General features: G+C 38.4%; 2 protein-coding genes across 3 annotated transcripts in view; one reads left to right on the top strand and one right to left on the bottom strand.

Moving 5' to 3' along the window:
• Window positions 1–5,042, top strand: part of LOC149011297 (heat stress transcription factor A-4c-like) — a 30,169-nt gene extending 25,127 nt beyond the window's left edge. The window contains exons 3-4 of one of the 2 annotated variants that reach the window (XR_016174711.1): window positions 2,085–3,816; window positions 4,534–5,040. The gene's annotated coding sequence lies outside the window, so the exon portion shown is untranslated. Of the gene's footprint in view, window positions 1–2,084 lie in introns of both variants that reach the window. The other variant, XR_016174710.1, reaches the window with a different exon arrangement.
• Window positions 5,043–11,275: 6,233 nt separating this feature from the next.
• LOC149011296 (GDSL esterase/lipase At5g45670-like) lies at window positions 11,276–14,653 on the bottom strand. The gene is made up of 5 exons (XM_089164065.1): window positions 14,305–14,653; window positions 13,006–13,130; window positions 12,647–12,892; window positions 11,761–12,016; window positions 11,276–11,665 (listed from the first exon to the last, which is right to left on the bottom strand). Exons 1-5 carry the CDS (start codon window positions 14,558–14,560, stop codon window positions 11,442–11,444), a joined length of 1,107 nt encoding a protein of 368 aa, XP_089020191.1. The 5' UTR covers window positions 14,561–14,653; the 3' UTR covers window positions 11,276–11,441.
• Between the last annotated feature and the right edge of the window lie 4,146 nt (window positions 14,654–18,799).

Here is an 18,799-nt window from a genome sequence, read left to right as displayed (position 1 = left end):
CCATTGGCAACCTGCTTAGTTGAAGTTTGGGAGTTGACTCTTACACCTTAAGAGCTGTTAGCATATCACTATTCTGACAAAGGAATGCTAACAGTACAAGCTTTAATCAAACGTTGTAGGAATGAAATGCAAAGTTATAAAACATGAAATATAGAACCATTAGAACGTATAAATGAAAAGCAAGTGATGAGATACATCAAATAACTTAAATATTAACAGAATTCCATTTATATGAGTATAATAAAACATCACATTATCGACTCTCGAGAATACAATAATACAACCATCATAAGTTCGTAACAAAAGTGTTGGGTATGGCTCACGCTTCACATTCTGTTACTGACAAGCTTCCCCCCAATGCACATGGGGTCTTGCTCCCCGCTGAGCGGGCAGGGGGGTTTTGGGGGGGGGGGGGGCAGCACCCATGGGTCTATGGAGGCCTTATATTACATTGGGCCTTAAGATTTCCTTTGATCTTCCTTTGGTGTTGCAGATGTGTTAAGAGTAGTCGCAACTCAAGATATCGCTGAAATCCGGCGAAAATTGAGAGTTTTGGAGAGATTTGGCAAGTTCTGGTGAGAGAGAGAGAATGAGAGAGTGGTGAGAGAGGTTTTCGTGACCTCTCTTGTTCGAAAAAAGTGTCTTATAGGGATTGGTTGGACCAAATCTTGGTCCAACTGAGATATTATTGCGAGAATTCAAGATCTCGAGCGAGGTTTGAGATTTTTGAGATCTCTTGTGAGATCTTTCTCGCCTTCTCAGAAAAATGAGATCTCATGAGATCTCAAACCATGCAATCAAGTTGCTACCTGTATTGCTAGTAATCCTGTGTTCCATGAGTGCACTAAACATATAGAGGTGGATTGCCTTTTTGTTGGAGATGTTGTGATGAAGAAATTGATCGTCACTCCCTTGCTTCCTCGTTTGACCAGTTGCAGATATGTTTTCCAAGGCTTTGTTTGCTCCTAATTTTTGTTCTAATTGTACCAAACTGAGCATGGGTGATTTTTATGCTCTAGCTTGAGGAGGAGTGTTAAAGATTAGTGGTGACACTAAGTGTAATTATATCCTAATGTTGTATTAGGTTTAGGACCTTTTATTCTTATGTTTGCTCTTGCATTTCTTCCCTTCTTTCTTCTTCTCAAGTTCTTTCTCTTTTCTCTGTTGTTGATATGTTTTTTCTTCCCTATAAATGTCCTTGTATGGAGAAGTGATATAATCCAGATTGAAGGAATTAGAAGAGCTAGGTGTAGACCTAATATAACCTTAAGAGAAGTGGTTAGGATATGCATAACTTAGCCCTTGTATCTAGCATGGCCTCAAACAGAGCTGATTGGAAGGCAAGAATCCGTGAAGCTGACCTTGTTTAGTTGGGACAAGGCTCGATGTTGATGATGATGGTTTACCTTTTAGCTCCTTAGAGAGGACATTTGTGATTTCTAAGAATGTATAATTGAATCAAATTGGTGAATGAGCAACACAAGTTCATTCGCTATTTACTTCCAACAGCCTCTTCTTCCTTTCTTCTTCTCTAATTTTCTTAGGCTCTTTCTGTTCATTAACTGTTCTGATTTGTAACTGCTATTTTTTCTACTGTTCACATTCAAACATTTCGTTCTTCAATCTCTCATGAGAGAATGTTGTTCTTATGCATAGTACACAAAATAGCACCTTTCTCATAATGTGTATGTCAATAAAGCATAACAGTTTCACCCAAGAAGATGATGGAATTAAACTCTTGCTCTTGTTGTATTTGTGTTGTCTTGTTGATACATGATATGAAACAATTTCATCCTGTTATGCAAACTAGCCATTCGACTACTTGTTGAGTCAAGCCAAGCTTCCCTTTTGAACATATGAATTACACTTCCATTTCCGCAAGAAATTGTTGGGGTATCGTTTAGAACTAAAGACAGTTGGAAATATTAATGTATTACAGTTTCTAATATTGAAATTTGTAATTTCCTGGAATATTTTCTGTTGGAGCTCCTCTACAGTAGTAAACATGTTTAAGAGATCCAATCAAGTGGTTATGAGTCCATGTAGTCAAGAGTCAAAGACCTTTCAACTTCTTAATGATGCAGCATTTAACACTTTATGAAAGGCAAGAGGACATCACAGAAGATCACAGCTGCAAGAACTCAAGACAAGAGGACATCACAGAAGATCATGGCTGCCAGAGCTCAAGACACTGTCAGATGGATAGGAGGTTATGGAAGACCAATGGGTCAGATAAGGTAGTCTCAATCATTTTCATACATGCAAGAAAGTTAGTGTGGAAGACTGCAATAGTTGCTGGCTGACATGATCCTTGTATGTCAGTTGGCTTTGAGTTTGGATCTCGAAATATTTTTGATCTGCAAATTTAGTTTGGTCTTCATCCTTGAAAGATGCTGACAGCCTAGTTCTTCCTTCAACTATGCTCCTTGTAGCTTGGGCATCATCCATCAGTTAGCACATCAACACATGTTAGAATGCTTAAACTTGTTTCACATAGTTATTTTTATACCCAAAACACTTTACCTATAAATGGATTCTTCTAGCTCCAACATCAGGAAAAGATACATTCCTTGATGAAAGACTTGTATAGTTTAGCCCAAGGTTGAGAACTCACTACCAAACAATAAGGGTCTGGAGAAGATAATTTCAGCTGCATGGTTATTATATTCTGTGTAAAATGCTGCTAATTCCTAAATGTTTTCTCACTGTGCTCTCTGTCTTTCTGGGTTTTTATGGAATTGATTTTGATAATGGTTCAAACCCACAATAAAATTTAAACTAGGGTGAAGATGTGGCAACCATGTTCTAATTTATGGAATTAACAAGGTTTGTCTGCTAGTGGCAAAGAATGTGCATCTACTACTGTGAGGTTGGAGTTAAGAAATTTCCCTTTTGTTCTTGAGATGTGTTTTAAAATAGGAGATGCCAACTGAAGTATTTTGGCCTGTTATGGCAAAAGGCTTGGTCTAGGGTTCTAAAAGGATAAAGGAATGCTGAGAAATGTGGATTCAGGCATTGGAAAATAATTATCAACATTTGCTGTAGCTAAACATGTTTGCGGCCCCCAATATATTCATTAACTGTACAGTTGTTCCAGCTTTAGTTGAGCTATGTGATTGTTAGATGATTTTATGGACATGCTAAAATGCTGGAGAACTCTGGTGTATTGGCAAGATTCTGCTGAGTAGAGTTTAGCAGATATAATTGGAAGTACAAAATTTTTAACTGGTGACTTGCATGATTGTGCTTTGTGTCATCTGGAAAGCTTGTTGCATAACAGGCTCCCATCACCACCCCAACCCCTGGCAAGGCATCCTGCGTTTGTACTTTTTATAACATCTCTCTTAACTTTTAATACCCTTTTACATTTTCAACGGTGGTGTATTTTGGGCTGAGGCTTTTGGTTTTGGCCAAGGCGTTTTTTGGATGCCATGTGATGAAGGGGATCATACAACAGGGTATGGTGCGTGGTGTTCCAGTTTAGCTTATGTCAAAAGTTGTATTACTGTGAAAAGAGGAAATATAAGATTTATCATTTATTGATTAAAAAAACTGCTCTGAAATTCTGAAGCCTCTCTGGCTTTATCAGTTATCCAACTGCTAGATGAGGACCTCCCTGGATTGCACATCCGAATCTAATGTCTTAAACTATCCAAGTCCATCACTTGTTCACTTGTTTGCTTGGTCAGTATGTCATTCCATGATGATGATCAGAAAGTTTGCACACCAAAGAAACTGCCTCATGCAAGATGAACTGATATAATTCAAAGGAACAAGAACACCAGCAGCAAGCTAGGCCATCAAACTGGACCGGTGGTGAGTTATATGTTTAATTTTGAATGTGCAATGAATTTTCAGGAGACATGGGGCTTAATATTTCTTGGATTTATTACTGTAATGTCTCAATTCTGCAAACTCAAATATTATTGTTTTAAGTCAGTAGTTATCTATCTTGTAAAGATTCTACGTTGGTTTCTATTTTGAAGAAGAGAACTAAAAGTTACAAAAGAGACTCCTCCATAAATATGGTTCCTATATTGCTAATTTCAGTCGAATTTGGAACTCCTTTTCTGTGAGTAGAGTGAAATACTTGGAGAGATGCAAGTTGGAGTGGTGAGAAGTTAGTCTTGTTTTACCTGGCAAACTAGTTCGTGTCCTTCAAATTTTATATTATATCTTGTTATTCCTCTCTTCCAATAAAAAGAAAAATCAATTTGTATCTGTGTTAACATTATGCTACCCTACTTTGATTCTTGTGGCAAAACATGAACTAGCTTGCCTCTGAGTTAGGTTCTAGTTGCCATGCAAGGTACTTGTGGCAATTTCTAGTTTCTATTTTGGTTCTAGTTGCCAGTCTCTGAGTTATTCACTGCTGTCCTCTTGGTTCTATTTCTGTCTTGTTAGGTTCCAAAACCATTCACCTTCTATTTGCTTCCCATTGAATTCCACAGGTTTGAATGTTTTCTTCTCACAAGTCACAACTAATGCTGCTGACATGCAAGATTCTCATCAAATTCTTATTTTGTAATACAGAGTATTTGTCTCCCCGTATTGTAGTACCAAGAACATAGATCCAGTAACGCAAAGTGTGACAACCACATTGTTGTGGTCGAGTTCAAATTTCATCATGCAAAATATGCCGGGACTCATTTCGAGGCCTTGACGTGCCTGGGTGTTCGTTTTTTGAGATTGGCTGTCCCCGAGAAGGAGATGGATCTTGTTCAGAATTTTGATTTCTTGGAGATGACTGGTTATGGGTCCTAAATTGTTTGAAACTCATGTATTATTGTTTTGGGTGTTTTTGTGTACAGAGGCATTTTTGTCATTTTTTCGTTGGAGTAAGGTTTCTCATCTGTACCGTTGTTAGACATTAACAGTGTTGAGAGGGGAGGAAAAAGGGTTATATATGTACCCATGGATTGTTCTTTCTTTTCTAAGGTTTCTTGTAGTTATATTCCTAGAATTGGCAATGGCTTTGCTGATTTCCTTGCTAAGGGTGTTTGCAAGTTATCTCTAGACAAATCTTGGTGGGGGTATACCATCTTTGTTTATTGTGGATTCCTCTTGTTTGTATAGATCTTTTGACCTAAACTCTTTCATTTAATATAATCGCTGCTTTTTTGTTTTGGCCAAAAAAAAGTACCCATGGAGTAAGGTTTCTCATCTGTACCCATGGAATTAATTACTTAGGAACTCCATGAAAATTCGCCTCACATTATATAATTAGAATACTTTATAAATGTGAACCGGGTTTTATGGTTCTTTCCAAATCATAACTTATTATGCACTACTAGAGTGGCTTTTAGAGACAATTTCCTTGGGTGCAATTAAGGGAAGTAAGATCCGATTGCTTTGCCTTTGAGCAGGTGTTTAATGCTGCTTCTGTTCTAGGAAAGGTGTTGGATGTCCAACTGAATTTCACTGACTTAGGCTTACCCTTGAGCTGTGCTAGAGTGAAAATTCTCATGGATTTAAACCATCCCGTGAAAACATTTGTGATCATTCGTAATGTTAAAGGAGAATGGTTCAACTTGAACATTCTCTATGAGGTTCTTTTACTTTGCAAAAAGTGTGGAAAGATTACACATGAAGCTGATTTTTGTGCTCTGCATGAGGGTGGTCCCAAGACTGTTTCAAATATTACTACATGCTTCTCCCTCTTTGAATGTGTTTCTATTGAACCGATTCGCAGAGGGCCTGTAGGAGTTGGAGAGAACGTTACCTCGGGCTGTGGTTTGGGTTTCGATGTATCTAGAAGTATCACTAAACATAGGGAACTTCCAAAGTTTTCTGAAGCTGATTTTGTTGAGGCTCTGACGGGAAATGCTACAATCAGTGGCGACTTCTCTACTTTGAATTCTTGGGAATTACCTCATGAAATAAATTGTGATTTTGCTGAAAATGCTCATCTTGGGACCTCTGCTGTTGGCACAGAGGTCCTCCAACCCTGTTCAATGACCGTTGATGGTGATATGTGTACTAGAAATATTCCACCAATATCTTTGGCTGATAAAGGAAAAGGCTGTTGTTGAAGCTGAAGACTTTGCAACTGAGATCCATAAGTTAGAGCTGTGACAGATGAATAAGGTACTACTCTGAAGCAAATATTGGTACTAACATTCAAGAATCTGAGCCCAACACCATTGACCAAGAAGGAAATTTTCAAATTGGTAAAAGTACTTTACCAAAACCAAGGGAGGATGAAATCCATATCCTAAACGGAACTGCTGATGAAGAACAAAAAAACATCATTTCGGCACTTCTCTCAGAGTCGGCAGTAAGAAGCTGTTTGATTTTCTTAAAGTGAATGGAAAGGCTACGGACAACAACACTTCACGTGTCTTCAATATTCACTCAATCCAAATTAACAATGGGTGTAGTGGAGATCCTAAATGCCCTGGAGAATCCCTGCAGGAAGATAAAACCCATATTGATCATAGGACTGCTGATGCTGAAATTGTTATGGGGGGAGGACGGGAGGAAGAAGCCCTCCACAGCCGCAAACGCCAAAGAATGGAGCCACCCCTCGACCTACCTACTCCTTTGGACTTGTTTCAGTTTGCCCTCAACTCACTCCTGGCGGATTCTCCTCAACCTGAGGCCCAATTTCTCATTTTTTGGGAGGTAATGAAAGCACGATACCGCAATTTCTTTGATCACATACCACACATACCTGCTGCACCAACCTTTCAAACTGATGACATGGCTACGGCGCCCAATGCCCCTCAGGTGTTTCCCTACCACCTCTACAGTGATTTATTTGATCTTTGCATTATTTTCATTATCTCTTTGTTGGCCATTATCTACTTGTGGTGTGTCAATCTTGTCTTGAAACGTGGTACTCGTTTTAGGGCATAAGTAGTTGTCATTACTTTTCCTATCTACTAGCTACTCCTTTACCTTGGTTGGCTGTTAGGTATCTACTTCGGTTTTGTTGTCTCAACCCTTGGCCGAAAATAACTATTTGCTTGTTCCTTTGTGTGTATATTAATATATAGTTGAACTTAATTTTATTTTTATCTGTGCTTTCTTATGTATTGTCTTACTATTTCAATTACTACTCACATATTTTTACAAAACTGCTCCGCTCTTAATCATTTTTTCTCTTTGTTCGACTATTTTTCTACCCTTTTCATTATGGGTGATCTTAATTTTTTGTGTTGGAATATTAGGGGGATTAATGAGAATTTTTCAATTCAGTGCTTAAACAAAAACCTTTCCTTACACAAACCGGATCTAGTATGCCTTTGTGAAACTAAGTGCTCGGATCATCTAAAACTTTTGGAATCAAGGAAAAGTGTTTTGAAACAATTTGAGCTCATTGGCTCATCAAATAGTAAGGGTACAAAAGGTCTCAAAGGCGGAATGCTAGTCCTGGGACAAGTAGGGACATGTTTCTCCCTGGCTTCACTCGATGACAATCTTATTGCCATCAATTGTGATGACCCTGTCCCATGGGTGTTTGTATTCATATATGCCCCCCCTTCTTATCCTTTGAGAAAATCTTTCTGGAACTCCTTAGCCACTTTTGTGCCAATCTGAGGAAACCCTTTACCATTGCGGGAGATTTCAATGAGGTTCTCGATAAAGAGGGTAAATTTGGTGGAAGATTTAGACCCTCACCTTCCCTAGCTGAGTTGCAAAATTTGGTGGGAGATTTTGCTTTACATGAAATCTTAGGCTTCGGACGAATCTTTTCTTGGACTAATAAGAAAAAACCTCCACACCTTGTAAAGGAAAAAATTGACCATGTGTTCGTCTGCCCACTCTGGACTACAGTCTTCCCTTCTTTGGTGGTTAAGCGGTTGCCGGCAACTTGTTCTGATCACAACCCTTTCCTTCTTTCAACTAAAAACCAAAGGCTGGGAAAGAAGAAACTTTTCCATTATCAACTGGCTTGGCATTTACACCCTAATTTCACTCCTTTTGTCAACAATGCGTGGGATTATAATGTGCCACAACCTCTTGAAGGCAAGCTTGCTAACCTTGCTTGTAGTCTACTGGGATGGAATAAGGAGTTTTTGGTAATGTTAACCAAATCTTTGACAACCTCTCGCTTGAGATTGATTTGATGGAAAGAAGTCCGCTGCCGGATTGGGAACTAATTCAACACAAGAAGGACACCCTCTCTTGGGCTCTCAATGCTGAAGAATTGTTTTGGTTTCAAAAATCTAGGTTGATGTACATCTTGGGTGGGGATAGGAACACTAGATTTTACCATCGATCTTCGAAAATCCATATTCATCACAGGAAAATTGACTACATTGAATATGAGGGGAGGGTTGCTCGTCAGCCTTTCGAAATTACTCAGGCTTTTTCAAATTTTATGCAGGATTTGTACTCATCTGTTGGTCCCCTTGACCCCTCCTTTGTGCAAACCCTTTTTCCCAACATTATTTTGGATGTGAATTTGTCGACCATTGCTGAATCACCTTCTTTGGATGAAATTAAGCAAATTGTTTTTTCTTTCGACCCTTATAAAGCATCGGATTTTGATGGGTTTAATGCATGTTTCTACCAAAAATTTTGGGACTTGATTTCCTCGGACTTATTCAAATTTGTAAGTTCTTTTTTCTCTGACTTAATTATCCCTTGGGGTACAAACCATACCTTGCTTTGCTTTATTCCCAAAAAAGATAAACCCACAATTGTCTCTAATTTCCAGCCAATTAGCCTCTGCAATGTCACTTATAAAATCTTGGCAAAAATTCTGGCATGGAGACTAAAACTGATCCTTCCTTTCTTTATCTCGCCTCTTCAGGGTGCTTTTGTCCCGAACCGGCAGATTTCTGACAATATTTTTTTGGCACACGAAATCTTTCATTTCTTGTCCTCGACTCGCGGAAAAACTGGGTATGTGGCCCTTAAGCTGGACATGTCTAAAGCTTATGACCGAGTTGAGTGGAATGTAATTTCTAAGCTTTTCTCTTTTTAGGCTTCAACAGAAATGGTGCAGCCTTGTGGATAAATTAGTATCTTCTGCCTCTTTCTCAATTAAACTCAATGGCTCCCCTTTTCATTGGTTCTTTGGAACTAGAGGGATTAGACAGGGATGCCCCCTAAGCCCGTATCTATTTTTACTTATCGTGGAGGTCCTTTCAAGACTCCTTAATGAATACCGTGCTTTACATCTTTTCAAAGGAATCAAGATTGCAAGAAATGCACCAGAAATTTCTCACTTATTCTTGCAGACGACACTTTTCTTTTCTGCAGAGCTGAAATTGAGGATGTCCTCACCATTAAATCTGCCCTAGAGTTATTTGCTGACATCACAGGGCAAGAGATAAATTTTGAAAAAAGTGGTGCATTTTTTAGTAAGAACGTTAATACTCTAGCACCGTACCCAAATCCTGTCGATTTTGGGTATTTCAGAAATGAAAAAGGATGCTTTGTACCTTGGAACACCTTTGTTGCCAGGACAAGCTAGAACAAATAACCTTGCTTCCTTATTGGCTAAACTGAAGGGCCGGTTTGCCAATTGGAAAGCAAGTTCTCTGTCTTTTGCAGGTAGGGAGGTGCTAATCAAGTCTATATTTCAGCCCATTTCACTCTACCACATGCAATGCTTCCGGTTTCCAAAAACAATGTGTAAGCAGATGGACTCTCTGTGTCAAAGATTTTGGCTAGGAAACCCAACAAAAGCAAGACAACTTACATTAATCCCTTGGGAGAAATGTTGTAAGCCCAAAAAAGTTGGAGGCTTAGGGTTTCGTAAAATGGAAGATATCAACTCTGCATTACTTCTCAAGTAGGGATGGAGACTGATAAAAGAACCGGATTCTTTATGGGCTGCCACCATCAAAGCTAAATACTTTCCAAACACAAGCATTTTTAACCCCACCACAAGGGAAAAAAATGGGTCCTGGACATGGAAAAGTATCTGCAGCATCATACCTCTGCTTGAAAACATGGTACGAAGACAAGTTGGTAATGGAAGAGATACTTCGTTTTGGTTCGATCCGTGGAGGCAAAATAATACAAGCATTTTCAAAGATAACCCAGACACTGCCATCTGGTTTTCAGAAACAACGATAGCAGAAATGCTACTAAACGTTCAGATGAACATGGAGTATCTTTCCAGTCTTAATAATTATGCTACTATTTGCTCAAAAATTACTGTATCAAATTTAGATGATTCGTGGATTTCTACTATTGCTTCCAATGGCGAGTTCTCGGCCAAAGTGGCGGGACAAGCATTGATGAAACAGTCATTGTCTATGGAATCAAATGAGTTTTCCAGTAGGTGGGACTTTTTTTGGAAATTACCACTACACCCAAAGTTTAAAGTTTTTTTTTTGGTGTCTCTTGAATGCAGGGCTACCACTAAAGGCTGTATTATCAAAATGGTCAAATATGGAGGCTACATGTGACCTATGTGGTGACAAGACGGAGTTCGACTGGCATACATTCATTTCATGTGAATGGACCAAGAGAATTTGGGCAAGTTGGACCTATAGGGCTAAGAACAGAACACGTGGTCCAAAATTCAATTCTGCACTTGTGTAAATGCTTAATAGTCGACACAAGACTAGACAGCATTACACGGAAGTGGTTTCTGCAAATTTTTATTATTACTACTTACTTTATCTGGCTAGAAAGGAATAATGTGGTTTTTAGAGGTAGCCGGCCAAACCCCTACAATGTGTTGGGAAATGTTGATAAATGGATAAGGGACCTCCACTTGTCTCACTTCTTTGCTGAAACAACAGACAGAGATATCCAGACTAAGATCCCCAACCCAAATATAAATCTTTCTAATCTCTCCAAAATTGTAATAAATATTGACTCTAACACTATTTTATGTGTAGGGGTATCTATTGAACTACTAGGGATTATAGGATGGAGTGTGGGGATATTTTGCAACAAAAAAGTGATTTTTTTGGATACAGGTCAAATGAACAAAGGAAACGAATTGGGAGCGGTACTTCGTGCAATTACAAAGGGAATCAATTGGGCAAAATCAACAAACTTGGATATCAAAGAGATTTGATGCAACCAAAAGCATGCACTGGAAGGGCTGGCCAAACCACAAACAACAACGTGGCCTTTGGTTATGATAACAGACTTTATTAATATCTTATCTAATGTTCGCGGAGCGTCGTTTTGTAACTTTAAATCCCCAACACTCCCACATTAATTACTTTAATTCTCTAGCTCTTAAATGCTACAACTACATGCAGGAGTAGCACCGTAGATTCATCCATTACTGCATTCACAAAAACCAGCATTGATGTTATGCATTATTAACTAATACATTTTTCTCTTTATTATCAAAAAAAAAAAAAAAAAGAAAAAAAGAGACAAATTCCTTGACTACTACACCACTGATCAAAATATAAAATATACGTATAGATCAAAGATCAGCAACATTACTCGGGGACCTTTTTTTCTTGAAAGAGTGAATGAATCCTCCATAGAATAAACTCCATTAATCATCTGATCTAGAGTTGTGCTAGTCGTCGAATATCAATTGGATGAGCATCAGAAGGAGAACCTGCGCTGTATGACCTTCTAGCTATGATCGCATTAGCTGCTTCTGTGGGATGAAAAGCATCCCAGAAAAGATACTCCTTTCTGTTTGGGCATGGTGTTTGATTTGGAAGACATGTTATTTGACCATTGTTCCTTCCCACCCCACAACATCCTCTGTTTGTGACCCTAAACCCTGATCATCATCATTTGCAAACAGACACACTATTAATCTCCCAAGGCCTTTAAAAATTTTACCACTTGAATAGAGAGAACGTGAAGTTAAGTTACCATATGATGAAGGGTTCTTCAGCATATCATCAAAAATTCCATAGGCATTGATGTAGATAAATTTCGCTCCCTGTAGATTGTTGTTGAAGTTATCAACAAGTGATATAAGCTTGTCATTGAACATTCGATTTGCACTGTTGATTCTCTCTACACATGTCTGGCCATTGGTACTATATTGAGCAAGTTCATTTGGGCTACACCCTATCTGACCAATTCCAATCACTGCTACCTTCCTTGCTCCATAATCATACAAAGTCTGACAATTTTATAAACAAAAATAACGTTAATTTAGGCTCTCTTTGACATAATTTATATTTATGTTGGTGACATATTTATAAATAATCAATGATGATAATGAGTTACCAATGATAAACAGTTTTTGTTTGGTTACTATAATACATAATACATTATATAACAAGAAATAAGTTTGGCACCATTGAATGATTATATATTATGTATCATTAATTTGTTTTTGGGTTAGTCTTGGTTGACTTTGTGAAATATATATTAGCTTTTAGTCTTGGTTTCATCTTATATTTTATTAGTTTTGAGTAGTTATGATACTGTTAAAATATTGATAAAGTGGTAATAGGAGCAATGAGGAGGTTGGACTGAGAAAAACATGGTTTTGTTCTAATTTTTTCTAATTTTACCTTTTTAGAAGGCTTACTAAATAGTAATTATGCACTTGTTCATTAATGATACCTACACAAATAAAAATTAACAATTTATGTTGATAAATCATTAATAGCTCCTAGTTTATTTATGAATTTTTGTTTAAATTGATTTACTTTAATGAGAAACATGGGTCATAAATTATATGAAATACATCTATTTATGTTTATAAGTCACATAATCATAAATTTAAACTGTATCAAATACTTGCCTTTAGTTGCTGAGAGTATTGCTGGATAAGAACATTGGCGTATTGCTCCGGTGTGTATTGACGGCTCGAGGAGTAATACAATGGCATGAAGTAGTTATTAAGGTAGTCATTGCTACCCATTCCAACGGAGTAGATGCATTTGCTCAGATGATCTGCTGCTGTGTTCTCATCTCCTAATATGTTTACAAGTCGATTAACTGCCGTTTGGTAATTTCTTAGTTGTCCATTCATACTGACCCGACCACCCTATAAATTAGAAAAACCAAAAAGAGACAAGACAAACGTAATAGATATCATATCTTTTAACGTGCAATTGAAAGATAATTATTTAACTGCAATCTGCACAATTAATTAATTACCAGTTGCTGCCCGGTCTCATCTCTGATTCCAGCAGCTGCGGATGCAAAATTCACTCCTCTTAGCAGGTCTTGGTCAGTTGCAGTTGCATAGGGATGGATAAAGTCGTTGAACCCCAAGGATTGAGCTGCAATTAAAAAAATATGTATTCACATATGAGAAAGTTTGTGGGATTTGATGTCCTTAGGTTGTGTTAGGCTGAAAACCATATATGGACCTTTTGTTCAGAGAGCAGATAAGGTTCGATGAGCCTGAAAACCCAAGAACAACTGGCTTCATTTGATGATAATCCTCTTCGTGGTTTTAGAGCATGGTATTCTAATAGTATTTGCACCGATTTGTTGAATTATGCAAATTTACCCTAACATTAGTTCTGTAATTAACAAAACTGATACATATCTTGTATTGATGATCTTAATATGAAAAAAAGAAAAAGAAAAGAAAAAAGATCTAATATTCCAATGGTTCAAAACCACGCTTCCCTTCCCTCCAACGTACATTCAAGATGGGGGAGGGGGTTCCATCTTTGAATCTAACTAGATGAACCTCACGCTGGTGGGGCGGAGAGGTAACAGACGAGCCCGAGTCTGCAATTGGGTTCCTCAACCCTTGCGGGTAGATGAAAATCCTACTACTTCGACGTCCCTTCCATCATACATTTAGAAGTGATGTCAGCCTCTGAAAACACTGACATGGAATATAACATTTTTATTCCCCATGGGCCGGGTTGGCTCAACCAACACCTCATATGTGAATGTTTGGGAATTCAAATCTCAGCCTCTTCTCTATATATATGTTACTTCTTCCTTCTGAAAGGATTAATTGAGAAACTCCTAAGATGGTTCGAACACCTCAGTTATGGGAATTCTGCTAAATTATTGACCAGCTGCAAAGCAAATGATGTTATCTTTTTTGAAATGGCAACCCAAATTGAATAGCCGGTCGGCAAGGCAGAATTCAGTTGTTGGCTTTGCCGTAAGAATTAAAAACAAGTTCACCAATACTTTTGGAAAGATAAAAAATCAAAAGTAATACGTGAGTGAGGTGAACGATGCACCAGACTTGGACATGTACACTACAAATTAAAACTTAGCTATGAGCTCTTCCTTTCCTTCTGAAGAGTCATGCAGCACCATAAATACCCACCCACCTATGGAGTAAAAGCACTAAGACATACTAGCTTAGGTGCAATAAAGCTGACAGCAATCAGCGGAGGCTGACTCTGATTTTTTTGGGTAAATACAGAGGATGAGAGAAGAAGATGTAGAATGATATATAGCTAGTGAAGATTTGAGACTGACCAATAATGTCTGTGGTGGTTCTTCCGTTACAGAACCTCCCAGTTGGTCCACCAGGGAAATCAATTCCATAAGGCCTGTAATTAGCTCTAGCAACTGAAGCAATGGCGTTGTTGTTGCCATTGTCCACCAGCGAATCTCCGAAGATGAAGTAACAAGGTACCTGTGGTGCTGCCCTGACTACTATTGCCAATGCCAACATCGATGACCATAGCAACACATGAAACACCCATATTTTGCTGATCTGATCAAGACCCATTCTAAGCCCACCAGAAAACTAAATACAAAGTCAGATCGAGAAAGTGAGGACGAAGTGAAGACTAGTGGAGTTAATGAAGAAGAACAGGTGATCAGCAACTGGGTGGTGTGATATGTGTTAAACAGCCATGTATTTATATAGGTGTTGGGTTGGACAAAAACGTGAGTGAGAGACGGTGAGATGGGCCATGTTATAGCTTTTACAGTTGAGGGAGTTGGCCGACGCAATAATTACTATACGCGTAAGCAGAACTTGAGGAAATTTTTTAGTGAGTGGAGCTGAGATGGTTCCGACACCATTTCTGGAACTTTGAAAACTTCAAAGTTCCAAAAGCTTGCAAGCTGGGATTAGAAAGGGGTTCAACCTCTGGAATTGAAGAACCATAAACATTTAATCACTGAAGAGTGAGAGACCCATTTCAATTAAGTGAAAGATCTCTGCTTCTCTTGGAAAGTAAGATTACATCTTATACTTGAAGAGGTGCGGGTGACGCACCCGTCAATTCCAAAACTTAAGTGGTTTTAGATATGTTAACGTAGAACGGATAGAAACTTCATGGAAAAGGACAAATAGCTTGGACTGCGGCCGATGTTGGATATGGTTTAGGACCATGTCGATTCAGTTGATTTCTAATTGACCCGTTTGTATTTTTGGTTTAATATTAAAAGAATGGGCAAATTGCACAGCACCCCAAAATGAAGGCCTTAAGCACTAACACCTCACTTTATGTGAAAAATACAGACAACCCAAAATTAGATTTTCATTAAACACGTTAGTCTAATTTGTCACTAAAATCATTAAATCACTATTTATTTTCTTTCAATTTCAAAAATATCCCTATCAAAATATGAAGGAAAAAAAAATAGTGATTTAATGGTTTTCAGTGACAAATTGAACTAATGTGTCCAATGAAAATCTAATTTTGGGATATCTATATTTTTTAAATATAAAGTGAGGTCTCAATGCTTTAAGGCCTACATTTTGGAGTGCTAGTGCAATTTGTTCTAAAAGAATTTATATATACGTCCCCTTAGTCTGCAAACAATTACATTTACATCTCTTTTGTAAAATTTATTTTATTATAAAAGTTTCTTGTGTTTAACATTGTTAGTTTTAAATGAAAAGACAATTTACCTTCTAATCTTATTAGAAGGAAAACAAAATGGGCTACCTTCCCCATTTCCTAGCATCAGTGGTCTCATTGATAGATTCATTCTTGCCCAAACTTAACCGACGAAAAAATAAATAAATAAATTAAAAAAAATAAAAAGAAGAAGAAGAAAGAAAGAATGTAGAGGTTGAAGACGATAATTTCCTGGAAATCCAGCAGCCTTCAACCTTTCGGCTTGGCCAACTACCTCTTAAGCCTTAGTCTATCCTTCTCTCTTCCATCTCAAGTCCTATTATGTTCTAAATGAAATGAAATACCTATTTTCTTGACTAGGGTTATATTAGGAACGTGAGGGTCTTTTCGTAGTTTTACCCTGCATTAATTACTATCGACTGGGTTGGTAAGGTGGTCAATAGTATATTGACCTACTTACCAAATTGCTGGTTTTTCTGTTAGCCATGTGGCTACTATGGGTCCCGAGTCGGTCTACTTCCTTTCCTTTCCCTTATAGTTTCATGGTTCAATTCTTTTTTTTACCTACGCTTGAGCCTATAAGTCATTCATTGGAGATATGTTGAGGTTATCATTACCATTAAGTCTGTATGTATATGTGTGGGACTAAGTAATTAAATGGTTATGTTACACATAATGGAATTTTACCTAGTGGAGTCATCTCTTGGGTGCAACTCCTGGAATCTAATTGCCCATCTCCCAATCCATTTGGGTGCAAGCTACTCAAGTCCTTCTCTTGTATAACTGCCAAAGGTGAATCTTCTATTCCATGTCTATAGGTTGACTTGTGGGGGGTTTCACCCTGAAGGTTCCCAACGTGGTAGCAGCAATTCCTTTAGGCTGCATTTGTTTGTTGGAATAAAGGTGGGGTGGGAAAAATCTTGAAAAGAGTGTAGATTTCTTACTTTTCCCTTAAATCCCAAAATGGTAGAGTGTTTGGTTGCTTGGGGTGGGAAAGTGAGAGACAAGTTTCCTTGAATCAAGGAAACTTGTTTGTTGATGTGGCAGCCCAACTTTCCCACCCCAAGCCATTTTAAAACCCCACATATTTGGTGGGACTTTGTGGGAAAGTTGAGAAAAGTAAAAAGTGGGACCCATCACTATTACTTTTCCACAAAACCCTTTCATTTCCTTTTCTTCTCCCTCACCCCACTACACATGGGACCCACATGTTTTTTTTCCACCCCTTTTTCCCACCCCACCTTTGCAAACAAACGCAGCCTTAGGTTCTATGTCTTCAATGCTCATCAAGTTAGGCAAGTGGGGGATATCACACGCCCCATGCTGACACACTTGGTCTTAAGATTCCATTATTTAATAAGTCTTGTAGTTGAAACTTTAACTCTCTCAATTCTATGGGTGCCATTGTATACAGTGCCTTAGGCATGAGAGCAACTCATGGATCAGATCAATGATAAGTTCTATCTCCCTATTAGGTGTAACTATGAAATTCCCCAGATTTCTATCCCTTTAACCCATGGTTTCAGGATCACAAAATCAGAACTAGAGTAGCAATAATTGTGGACCATTCGAGTGCAGCCCGAAGGTTCGGAAATGGACCCCATGGTAGTGGATGACCCCATTGATGACGTGGCCACTCTCTTAGAATTTAAGAGAGAGAAAGTCCACCACGATGGTCTTAAAAATAGATTTTGACACGTCCGAAATTAATGAGGAGCATCCAAATGACGAGATAATACCTAAAAGTAGGCCCTTGAAAGACCTTTTTTTCAACCAAAAATCACCGGAATCGGACCCAGGCTGAGGGGGCAAACAAGGACTGCCCTTTGCCCAGTTTGGGGCAGTTTTTGGAAAACGGGTTTTAACAACAACAACAACAACAACAACAACAACAACAACAACAAGCCTTGTCCCAACTAAATGGGGTCGGCTACATGGATTCTTGCCCTCCAATCAGTTCTGTTCGAGGCCATGCTAGATACAAGGCCTAAGCTATACATATCCTTTTTCACCACTTCTCCTAAGGTTATCTTAGGTCTACCCCTAGCTCTTCTAGTTCCTTCAATATGGAAAACGGGTTTTAAAACCCTATTTTATGCTTCCACTCATCATAGAACATATTTTCAAATGCTAAAGTGGAGATGAGGCTTGGAGAGAAGAGGAAACCAAGGGAGATTCTGGATTCCTTCCACGAGGCATCGCTTCAAGACTCGAATCTTCATCGTAACGCTAAGAAAAGTGAGTGTTCTTCAACCTCTCTTTTCTAAACCTAGTTTAATGGTATTTTTCATCATTGAATGCTAGGTTTTGGTAGTTTGAGTTATTGGGTTGCAATGAATGCTTTCTTTTACTCCCCTTTATGTCTCCCTTTGTTTTTGAGAGATGATTATGTGAGTCATTGCGATCGATTTTGTGAAATCCAGCCCTATCCTAACCCTAACCCTGATTCGGAAACCCTGTTGTGTTTAGGTCCGAAGACCTGGAATAGAGGAAGAAGCTAGCTTTGGGCCATCTCAGTAGAAGACATGGTGTTTGACTCTGAACCCATGGATGTTGATGATGGTGTTCCAATCTTGGAAGTTTGTGCAGATTTAGAAAGGAAGCTGCACCTGTCTGAAGATGAGATTAGTTGAAGGACTTGGAGTATTACCTGACTTGGTTTGAAGACAATTCTACACACTAGGTATGCCATTTGATGTGTGCAAAAGCTCTTGAGGTTTAGTGTCCATTTGATCCTTCAATTCCCTGTTTGAACTTTGCTGACCTGATTGGTCGAATGATTGGTCGACTGGGTTAGTAGACCAATCAATCGACCAATGGTGTGTTAAATTCGAGAAACTCCAATTTTAGGATTTTTCACTCTCTATTTAAACACACTTCGTGTTTCTTAGTGTCCTCTGCCTCCTAAACACTTTGAGAACGTGGGAAGACTCGTTTGAAACTCTTTTCGATGATTTCGAAGATTCCTCTGCAAGATCTAAAGTCTCTCATCTCCGATTTGTTAGTCTAAGGTTAGTATCTCTTCTGTATTGTAAATTATTCTTTCTTCGATCTTGTTCTTGATTGAGATTGAGAAGAGGATGCTGCATTCTTGCAACCATCTCTTCCATGGTCTCATTCTGTCTTTAGGGTTTATGATCAACATAGAGATCTCA

This window comes from Hakea prostrata, chromosome 7 (assembly GCF_041222555.1).
Source record: "Hakea prostrata isolate BN-2017 chromosome 7, UWA_Hpros_2, whole genome shotgun sequence".
In the NCBI taxonomy this organism is placed as follows: domain Eukaryota; kingdom Viridiplantae; phylum Streptophyta; class Magnoliopsida; order Proteales; family Proteaceae; genus Hakea; species Hakea prostrata.
The sequence above is the reverse complement of the archived record's forward strand: the minus strand, read 5'-3'. Positions and strand labels throughout refer to the sequence as shown.